We start from the raw sequence: 11,413 nt of genomic DNA on the forward strand, positions 1-11,413 counted from the left end.
TAACGGTTATATTAAAATTTAAATAAGAAAATAAAAAGCTATTGAATAGAGTTTTGAAAGTGTTGTGTTTATCATGCACAGCACTGCAGATTGAATGACTCAGTTAATTATAATTTTCTTTATTTATTCAAGCCAGGCCTGGCGATACAAACTGATTTACTTGTTTCATGTTCTTACATTTTCATTTAACTTGCTGCGTGTGACATTAACCTTACTTTTAATGAACGTCAGTATTAATAAAGGCATCCTCTTTCGCCTTGTCCAACAGCTGGCAACTATTCATACATTTGTCGGCAATTATTGAATGGCCATCTTTTAGAATTTTGCAGTAGCGTGGACTAGTATGAAATTTATTTTTGTTTCATCTTCAATATTTCAAACAAACAAAAGAGAGCTCCTCGTGAGTGCTACATATTTCTTTCTTTCCTTATTCCACCGAACAGTAAAAGACCTTAAAAGAGCTCCGGCAAATAGACCATTTCCGAGTTACCCGTTGTGCCTCTTTTTCAAACCGAGCTGGGGTGTCTTCTACGTTGGACAAAAACCCCATAGACAAGCACATTATGCCAGTTAGGCCGGGTTGTCCAGTACTTAGAACCGAAAACCCAAAATACAAATATATCGAATCATTTAAGTAAACTAGAAAAATTACAAGAACAGAGCACTAATACAAAAGATGATAATAACGGAGCTGAGGAACCGCTTACAATACAGAAGTGCGATTAGAACGGAGGCCAACGGAGGCCACAAAAAAAACCTGTCCTACATAAAAAAAGCAGGAAATCTGGATAGGAACCATGGCTCATGCTCCAGCGATTGGTAGCCTTTCCTACGGAGGCTTTACAAAGGAAAGGCTGTCGATAGTGCAGTAAAAATATATACCTGAAATACTAACACAAAAAAATTAAACGGAGCTCGGAACATGCAGAGTGGATTCAGAGGCCGAGATGAATATCACATGCTACACTCCCCTTTATATTCCTCTTTCTTTCTACCCCTGATGCACCGACCTTGAGCCCTGCCCGCATTGTGTCCCGTGTCGGCAAAATAGTTATTTCGGCCTTCTTCGCAAGCTCATTCGTCAGAAATAGCATTTTTATAGTAACAGAAGATGAGCCATTGTAAGTCTGTAGTTTCGTGAATCTTGACAGTACTTGTCAGAAACGCGTATTAAACTCTAGTCATCTTTTCATCTTCATGGCCGGCACGATTCTCATGGTCTTGGGTTTTCAGTCTTACCCACGCTAAGTGTTGATGTTGTGGGAACGTTATTTCGTTGGTCTCGAGACCTTAGGTGAAGAAATTTGTAAAAAGCTTTATTGAATTGAGGGAGCCTCCATGCGTACAAATACGGGTTAATACCCGAATTACACAGCACGATTAAAATCTTCAAATCCCGCAACCAGTGGACAACCAAACAGCTGCACTTTGAACAGAAATTTAACAAGTAGATCATAACACAGGCAGGCGTAAGCGAAGAGAAGAAGGCGAGAAGAATAATCATCAATGCCTTGGCTGCCTTGCCTTCCTTTTTAGTGTTAATAATGTCGTTTCGGTTCTCCTGTTGTTCGGGCTCGGCATAGTTCATTGCTCTTTGATCTCGCCAGTATTTGGATCGCTCACGGAGACGTTTGAGGATGCCTACATGAACAAATATGAGAACCAAAAATGTGGTGAACACGGCGGTGTTAGCGAAAACGAAGGAGTAGACAATAAAACCGAGTTTGAAGTAAATGAAAGAGAAGCCGAGCGCTCCAATCCAAATTGACACAGATACCAGAATGGCACGTTTTGACGTGACCATCGTCTTATACTTTACTGGTGAAGCTACCGCAAAATATCTATCCATTGCCAGCGCGGCGAGTGTTAGAATAGATGCTGTGCTCAAAATGAAGTAAAAAATATGTAGAACTGTGATGTCCACAACATTTAGCTGAAGTGCTTCGTCGATGTGATACGCGACTGAAATCGGGTCCAAGATTGCTCCCACCGCTAGGTCTGTTGCAGCCAAACTCAACATGAAATAATTGAATGGCGTTTTCAAGTTTCGAAAGGGATCCTTGATGATGGCTAAAAAGACAAGGAAGTTTCCTGGAATGGTTATGATAGCAAGAAGAACCGACAGGGATGCTGTGAAGTAGGAGAGACTTGTTGGAGGGTGAACGGTTGCACAATGATTGTTGGTCGCTGGGAAGGTCATCACAAATTTCGAGTTTCAACCTTCAGCTTTCAGAGTATTTAAACGTGGTAGCTTTCCGAATCTTTTGTCTTGGTTATTAAAAGTGGCTATTGGCACGAGTAGCTGCTTGCTGAACACGATTTGACATCTCTCTAAATTATAATGTGTATTCGTAGACTTGAAAAGAGTCAAAGAAGCGCCTGTCCACATGCACCCCCTTCCCCTATCGTTGTTCAGTACGTGAACTGTTGTCGAAGCAGCTCCAGGTTCACATCTGAGATCACCCTCAGTTGCTGAGTAATATATTACTACGTACTTTGAAAAAATATCTCTCAGTTCTCAAAAATAGTAGTGCTGTGATCCGATGGAGGGACTGCAATCTTCTATTCTGAAGTGAACGCCGACAGCGTAAAACACCGAATAACTCATAAAGGATGCTACCCAAGTTTAAATTTTATAAATACAGTTATATTAAAATTTAATTAGGAAGTTAAATTTTATTGAATAGAGTTTTGACAAGTGTTGTGTTTATCATGCAGAGCACTGCAGATTGAATGACTAAAAGTTAATTATAATTTTCTTTATTTATTCAAGCCAGACCTTGCGATAAACTTGTTTCAAGCTATTATCTTACAATTTCACTTAACTTGCTGCGTGTGACTTTAACCTTACTTTTAATGAACATCAGTAATAACAAAGGCGTCCTCGTTCGCCTTGTCCAACAGCTGGTAACTATTCAGTCATATATATATTCGTGGAACATTATTGAATGGCAATCTTTCCAGAATTTTGCAATAGTTTGGTTAAACTTGTGTGCAATTTATTTACATTTCTTCGTATCTCATACAAATAATAAAAAAGCTCCGCGTGAATATTACATATTTCTTTTTTTTCCTTATTCCATAACAATAAAAGAGCTTATAAGAGCTCCGGAAAATTCAATGTTGGCTAGGCTTTGTTTGTTTTTGAAGAAATTAATATGTTAAGAAAACGTATCGAGACTGCCACAGGCAAACATCGCTGAGGGAGACTTTAACGAAACTGACTTGATGCACAATTGAAAATCAACATAAAATACTTTCTAACTTTCCTTGTGGCACTATTCCTGGGAAGGAATATGTGTATGAAGGTATTTTGTTTTTCCCGTCAAGAGATTTTGCCCAAAATTGTAGAATAGGAGACTCCTGGTTATAATGCAAAGGGCATTTTCCCGCCAAAAACTGAATCAAAAAAGACTAAGGTATTCACTCGGATCGTTTTGCACTATGATGTCGAACCACTGATGTCTTCTGTAACAGACATTGTTAAAAACTGGATAATGCAATTGAAGAGTTTTTATTAGTATGTGAGCCATTATGTGCGGTTACACGAGGCATTTTTACTCTGGTAAATGACCGTTTCACCACGGGAAACTGCATTTAGTAAGTGTGACCGACATATCCCGAGGTAAATTTCCCGGAGTAAATATTCATGGATACGTCAAAAAGATCAAAAGATGCGCCTATGACATGTAACGTGGTAAGTTGCAATGGTGTTTCGATGCCCATGGTGTAAGAACCTGGACCATCTAGCTTTGCACTCTACTCTGGATGTCCGAAATTTCGCCCTAATGTCCGTAGTTTTCATGATGAAAGTCCTACTAGTTCTGAAAGTTCTAGTTCTGATTGGAAACAAACTGAAAGGTGCAACATTTTTTCACCTTGGCAAACTGCACAAATCGCGTGTAACCGCTGGTTAACCCGGGAAACCAAAACCCAAGTGATAATTAAGTGACGTTTTCAGTTCAAGTTTCCGGAAAGGGGTCCTTGATGATGGCTAAACAGACAAGGAAGTTGCCTGCATGGAATGGTTGTGATAGCAAGAAGAACTTACACGGGTGCTGTGAAGTAGGAGAGACTTGCATTGCTGGAGAAAGTACGCTTACAAATTCATGGTTGGGCGCCGGGAAGGTCATCATAAATTTCAAGTTTCAACCTTCAGCTATCATTGTATTCTCTAAATCCTTTAATCGTCTTGATAACTACTACTGACTATTGACACGATTTCCTGCTTGCTGAACAATATTTCACACCTCTCTGCATGGTCATGATTAAAGTTGTGTGTGTTCGTTGACTTGATCAGTGTCAAAGAAGCGTCAGTCCAAACGCACATATACGCCTTTCCTCCCTCGTTGTTTCGTGGACTATTGCAAGAAGCGATCGATTAAGCCTATCGTGTTTTTCCACCCGGGATTGTATACACAAAACAGAATTTCCAGACATGTTGAAATTCACAGTCCGTGAAAAGTAAGCAGTGTTCTATATCTAACCGATGTCGAAGTCGAGATATATATGACGACAAGTTTATTCGAGTTTTTTTGTTGTCATATTGTGATGTTTCTTTTTTTTCAATTTCTTTTTTTCCAATTTTCTTTTTGTGTGCACTTCTGAGATCGCTCGCCAGTCGGTAATGTATAACTACGTACTTTGTAAGTTCCTTTGAAAAATATATCTGTTAAGCAGTTCTCAAAAATAGTAGCTTTTTGGTCAGATGGAGCGACTGCAATCTTTATCCTGAAGTGAACGCAGACAACGTAAGACACTGAACAACACATAACGGATGCTACTCAAGTTTTGCTTAAATTTTATTAATACAGTTATATTAAAATTTTAATTAGAAAGCAAAAAGTTATTAAATGGAGTTTTGGCAAGTGTTGAGGTCAATTATCATGCAGAGCACTGCAGATTGAAGGACTAAAAGTTAACTAATTTACTATATTCAAGCCAGGCCTGCCGATGCGAAATTTACTTGCTTCAAGTTATTACCGTTTGACATGGGGCGTGGACATTTGACTTAATTACTTCTAATGAACATCAGTATTAAAGGCATCGACGTCTTTCGCTTTGTTTATGTGCTGGTGACTATTCATATATTTGACGAAAATTGTTGAATTGCAATCTGTCTAGAATTTTGTAATGGTGTGGTTAAACTTGTATGCAGTTTATTATTTTTTTTTTTCGTATCTCAAACAAAAAAAAGGGAACATAAAAGAAAGCTCCGCGAGTATTACTTATTTCTTTCTTTCCTTGGTCTCTGATAGTAAAAGAGCCTGTAAGAGCTCCGGAAAATTTAATGTTTGCTTTCCTTTGTTTGTTTTTGAAAAAATTAACATGTTAAGAACACGTACTGAGGCAGTAAAAGTGAATATATGAAAGATCATATATTTGAACGGCGGAGAAAGATATGAAAGAGTTTGTGATTTTCAGGCTTTAATTTTACAGCTGCTTAAGTTGTGTGCATATCCGCGATGATCAGTCATGTTTTCGTACTGAGGCAATGACAGGCAAACATTAGCCTGCGTCGCAGAAGCTACCCACCGCGGGTTATTTACCGGTAAATTTCTGTCTGCGACGCAGGCTAGCAAACATCAGCTGAAGGAGACTTTAACGAAACTGACGTCACTGATGTACAATGGAAAACCAACTCCAACTTTGCTATTCCCGGAAGGGAATATGTGTGGTTGTAATTTCTTTCTCCTGTAGAGTATGAAACTCCTGGTTTAATGTCCGTCAAAAATGAACAAAAACACTGAACCTCGCTCTCAAGGAAGAGAGAGGACCCTGGAGACGAGGTGCAAAGAAACACCAAGGTATTTACTCATTTGTACTCTAATGTCGAAACGTTGACGACTTTAATAAACAACTTTTCTTTGACACATGAACGTTATTGGATATCAGTGTTCAATAATCATCACAGTCGTATCAAATGCGGTACATAAAGAATAGTCCTATGTGAGCAGTAGTTTTATATTGGCATTACATAGATTTCATCAGCTAATGTGCTTATGCTTGACGCCTCGGTGTTTACACAAGTATTTAGTGGTCATTACATAGCAGCACGGTTAGGTGAGCTGTACACGATAAACAGTACCACCGGGCTTGATTGAGGTAAAAGTCTCTCTTGCGGTTACCTTTCACACTGGCATGTCAACTTGTGGATAGCCTTAGCCTGCGGGTCGCACATGGGGGATCCCTGGCACGGTTCACGAGCGGAAAAAATAGTGAATCACGAATCCTGGATATCAAAATTTCATTTCCCGAATCACGAAAATAAGCAAGTACTCTTTTTAATAACCTGCCCTTAAACTAGAAAGAGTGTTTGAAGAAAGCAAAATCGTGAAAGGCTAAGTAAAGGCTCCATATTGCAAATCGCATACCTAAATCACTTTCGACTCCTTTCAATAGACAACTCTAACCATTCGGAGGACTCGCATCTCAAAATCACGAAGAATAGAGTGGTGATATCACGAAGTTCTTCACGGGTCACGCAAAACGTCCAGGTTCACTGATCACGAAGATTAATTTCTTAATTAAAGTCACGTTTCACGGAAAATAAAATCAGCTCACCGGCACGCATCACCAGAATACCCCTGTGCGACCCTCTAGCCTTGTTCTAGGGCTTAAAAGTATTTACATCGCAAGCATCAAACTTCGCTTTTCCGTCTAAACTTCATCAGTAATTGGCTGTGTTAATTCTTCGCTCGCCCTACTTAATACAATATTACTGTCTAAAATTAATTTAGCATTTATTCAGTCGATTTTTAGTTTACAAGCTACTTACACTTTTGTTCTACAAAATCATACAAATCTCACACTTGTAAGGTAATATATAATACAGAGCTGGGAATGCTAATATCACTGAGACAACTTGAAAAGGGTGGACGAAGTCAAAATAAAGTATAAGCCCACTGTAGCATTTCCTGTCAGGGTTATTATGCTAAAAGTTCACAAATAGAATTAGTCATCCTCACAGGAAATGTCTGAGACGGTAGGCGAGATACCAGGCAGTATTAAAACAGAGTAAACAACTTTCACTCAGACGAACACGCTGTTTACAATTCTAATTTTACAAAATTACTCGTGCTGTCTGACTTTTCTTCGATCAGAAAATCTTACGATCTTTCTAGAATTTCCTTATCAAGTTATCCTGAATTGGATCGATGTCGTAACAAAATTCAGTTATAAATATATCGAGTTTTTATATATTTAGACTATACTTTGTGTACTATGTCATATTTGGAATATTTGGAAAATAACTCATGCTAACAACAAGATTTAGCGTGCTGATAATATAAAATGAAGAGATTGATTAAACTAAGACCTTTGACTTTTTACATACATCACTACTGCGATTTAACTGTAAGTTTCTTGATTACCAAGTCAAATAAAACTGACAGAATAAACAAAAGGGTAAATATCTAGGAACAGAATTAAGATCTGGCTGTAAAGAAGGTAATTCACTGTACCAGCCAGAAACTCACGAGTCTATAGATATCGTACAGTATCATTTGTTATCAGCGAGTGTAAAGGTAATGAGGATTAATCGTCGCGCAGAGTTCATATCATCTGAATTCTCGGTATATTGTAACTGAATGAAAATGTTTAAAGTTCCACGCCAATACCGGAATTACCCTTGCTCTGCGAAAAGCAAATAAATTACTTCCTTTAAACTGAATTAAATTATTGACGTTAAGAATTATTTCGTTACCGGAAAACTAAGAGGTGTAGCAAGCCGTGTTCGCTTCAAGCAAATTGAAGACAGCAGAAACAAAATAAACGATCCTCGTAACCAACTCCACATCACTCTAGAATCACAAGTCTATATTTTGAACAAATTTACATCTTTTAGAGAGACGTTCAGAAACTCTTATTAAACACCAGAAATCTTTTCATCGTTGCGACCAACACGACTCTCAGGGATCTGGCCTGACTTGCTCACCATATTCGCGGATGTCGTGGAAAAGTCACTTACTTTGCCTCGGGGTCTTAGGTGGAGAATTTTGTAAAAAGCTCTTTTAAACTGAGGGAGCCTCCACGCGTACAAATACGGGTTAACACCCGAGTTACACAGCACGATTAAAAACTGTAAATCCCGCAACCAATGGACCATCAAACAGCTGCACTTTGAACAAAAATTTAACAAGTAGATCATGACACAGGCGGGAGTGAACGAAGCGAAAAAGGTGAGAAGAACGATCATCAATGCCTTGGCTGCCTTGCTTTCCTTTTTCGTGCTAATGAAATTGTTTTGGTTCTCTTGTTTTTCGGATTCGGTATATCCTATTGCTCTTCGACCTCGCCAATATTTTGATCGCTCACGCAAGCGCCTAAGAATACCTACGTGAACAAATATGAGAACCGCAAAAGTACTGAACACGGCGGTGTTGGCGAAGACGAAAGAGAAGAATATGAACCCAAGTTTGAAGTAGATGAAAGAGAACCCCAAGGCCGCAACCCAAATCGACAGTGAAGTCACAATGGCGCGTCTGGATGTGACCATTGTTTTATACTTCACTGGCATTGCTACAGCGAGGTACCTGTCCACTGTTAGCGCAGCAAGTGTTAAAATGGATGCTGTGCTCAAGATGAAATACAAGACATGCAAAATTTTAATGTCCACGTTGTTGAGTTGAAGTGCTTCGTTCATGTGAAACGCCACCGAAACTGGGTCCATGATTGCTCCCACCACTAGGTCTGTCGCAGCCAAACTCAACAGGAAATAATTGAATGGCGTTTTCAAGTTTCGAAAAGGATCCTTGATGATGGCTAAACAGACAAGGAAGTTTCCTGGAATGGTTATGATAGCCAGAAAAATTGATAGGGATGCTGTGAAGTAGGATAGACTTGTTGGAGGGGGAACGTTGGCACATAGTCTTGATGTCGCTGATAATACCATCGCCAAGCGTTGTTTTTCGTGTTGTTGTATATAAATAGCCCCTAAAATTGAGACCTTTGTCTTGATACCGAATGGAACACCTCTCTACTTGCTATTGGCTCAGTCACACAACTATATTATGACCTATGTACTATTCAGAGTTGAATCCTTGTTCGGAATTCTTCTTTCGGCCTGAACAGCGTTCCAAACGACACCCCAAGCTGTTTCTTTTATCGAGCGTCAGTCACGAAGACAGTCAATTCTCACGTCACTGAGCTGCGGTTTGCCGACTACAAGCTGTTATGTCAAAAATAAAGTTATATTCGCTGTACTTCACCATCCATGAAAACAGGCAGCTTCACACGCAATTGTTAATATCGGCTCAAGATAAGAAGATATTTCGATTATTTGCTCGAGTGATTCCTACTTAGTCGCGCTGTCGAATGTAAGTTGAATATTTTTTTGAGTGTCACACCAGCTGCATCGATAGGACTACGATGCCTCTCAATCCGTAGTCGTCTATTTCGAGCGTCAACTTTAGTGTGATTATATTCCAAAACCTTTTAGGGAAAAATTAACAAAAATATACGTCAAACAAGGTTCTACTGAAAAAGGAAAATACTAATCGTTTGGCAGGTGCGCGCGTACGTGTGACCACACACACATGTACGTTCCATATTTATGTCCAGAAAAAAGAAAAACAAAGGGGGGTTTCAGTCAATCGTCTAAGATTCGACTGGCACAAGATTTGTTATGTTTATTTTCAAAGTAAACTAAAGCAAAGGTAATACTCCCAGGTTGTTTATCATTTGTGGAGAGCGCGACTGAATACATAACCACCGAAGAAATAGAAGATAAGAAATTACGGCTCCAAGCCGGTTTGTTGGTTTTGTCAGATTATTTTTTCGGTCTGGCGACTTATTAACCGAACTTTGCTGTTTTAACAGGAGCCGGTTACAGAAATATGCCCCGTGCAATGTAGAACCGCGTCTTTCGCCTTACTGACTGAATGAAACGATGTGTTCAATCAAAATGTTTTGTGATAATCTTGTTTTGTCGTTTTCTAATTATTCTGTCTAAACACTCTACTTGCTTTGGGCCTTTTTCAATATTCTAAGATCGTGATGGGATGGAAGGCATTTAAATTCCACAGTTTCGAGAAAACAAAACACTTCTGAAATAACTTATTAAGTTTATAATTTTTTTCACATTTATGTTTTTATCTTGACGAAAGCGCCACCCTTTCCCCAATGCCCTTATTTCAGGAAGCTTGGTAGCAAACTTAACGCTATATTGAAAACGCAGTGATAAACACATTCAAAAAACCTTGTTATTGTTTTATGCGATTACACTCTATTAGCATTTATAAAAAACTGGTCAATATTTGATATAAATTAATCGCTTTTGCTTTGCTTTATTTAGAAATACAATAAACAAAATATCATGCGTGACGCATACACCGGCGACATACTGAAATGGAGCTCGTAACAAATCTCCCTGTATCTCCATATTTACTTTTTCTCTTAAGGATCTTATTGAATTTGAATAGCATTAGCCGGTAGACACCAGTAATGGCTAGGGGCTTTAGGCTGTTATTATTTTGGTAAGCGGTAGGATACAGAGATAATTAGCTTTATTCGAGTTAATTGAAAATTCTCTTAGGAGCTATATTTCACAGGAGGAAATGATATCATGAGAGAAAAGGTAATTCTTCTGTTATTTCTACAGTCCAAATATTTCTTTTCTCGTGTCTGATATGTATCATTCCAGTCCGCTTTACGGTTCAGTAATGAATCGTTTTTCAAATCTGTAGTACAGGTAAATTTTTAAAAAAATCCGGCTAAAACCGCTTACAACACGACACGATCGTTCAGTGTTCCTGAGTCACGGTGTTTCATTATTTGGAATACCTTACAAGAAGCTTCAAGCACATCAGTCTCGGATCAGTCTGTTACGTATAAGCATTTCAAAGATCTTCCTTTACTATTATAAGCCGCGATAAGTCATTACAGCACTGAATGGAAATCAAGATATGTTCTTAAATCAACCTCTTTAGACACTCAGAAATCACTGAACACTGACGTCATACAGCAGAGTACAAGACAAACTTTAAAAAAGAACTTTTTGGTGCAAAGGGTAAACTGAATTCAAAGTCAAAGATGCTTTTTGCCATATCTGAGTGACGACTCTTCTATAACTTAAATTTCCATGACAGACTGCCAGAATAAGTTGTGGCTATTGTTGCAGACGTAGTAACCCTGCTGAACTGTTTTTCCTGCAGTTGCACTTTTCTGGAGAAATGTTTCGTTTGAAAATGCAGTTCAGTGTACAATAGGGTTACTACCGCAAATATTAACGAACTGTTCATGCCGCCAGACATCTTGCATTGCAATTAGTTTAAACGCGAAACTTTAGTATAATGCCGGCCCTTGAGGTCTCTTGCATTTGTCTGTGTTACACCAGAAGAGATTGAACTACCTTTCGCTTGGAAACGTACGACTACAGTCAAGTACATCGGCTACTGTATCTAGCTTACCCCTC

The 11,413-nt window shown here is 38.8% G+C and overlaps 1 protein-coding gene and 1 pseudogene across 1 annotated transcript; both read right to left on the reverse strand.

Annotated features, from left to right (window-relative positions):
* Positions 1–70: 70 nt before the first annotated feature.
* Positions 71–2,602, reverse strand: LOC110064120 (adenosine receptor A1-like; annotated as a pseudogene).
* Positions 2,603–6,726: 4,124 nt separating this feature from the next.
* Positions 6,727–9,644, reverse strand: LOC110064117 (adenosine receptor A2a-like). The gene has a single exon (XM_020771118.2). The coding sequence runs from the start codon at positions 8,891–8,893 to the stop codon at positions 7,868–7,870; it is 1,026 nt and encodes a 341-aa protein (XP_020626777.1). The 5' UTR covers positions 8,894–9,644; the 3' UTR covers positions 6,727–7,867.
* Positions 9,645–11,413: the final 1,769 nt, after the last annotated feature.

This window comes from Orbicella faveolata, unplaced genomic scaffold, assembly GCF_042242905.1.
Source record: "Orbicella faveolata isolate gen_17 unplaced genomic scaffold, um_ofav_v1 contig_36, whole genome shotgun sequence".
NCBI lineage: Eukaryota > Metazoa > Cnidaria > Anthozoa > Scleractinia > Merulinidae > Orbicella > Orbicella faveolata.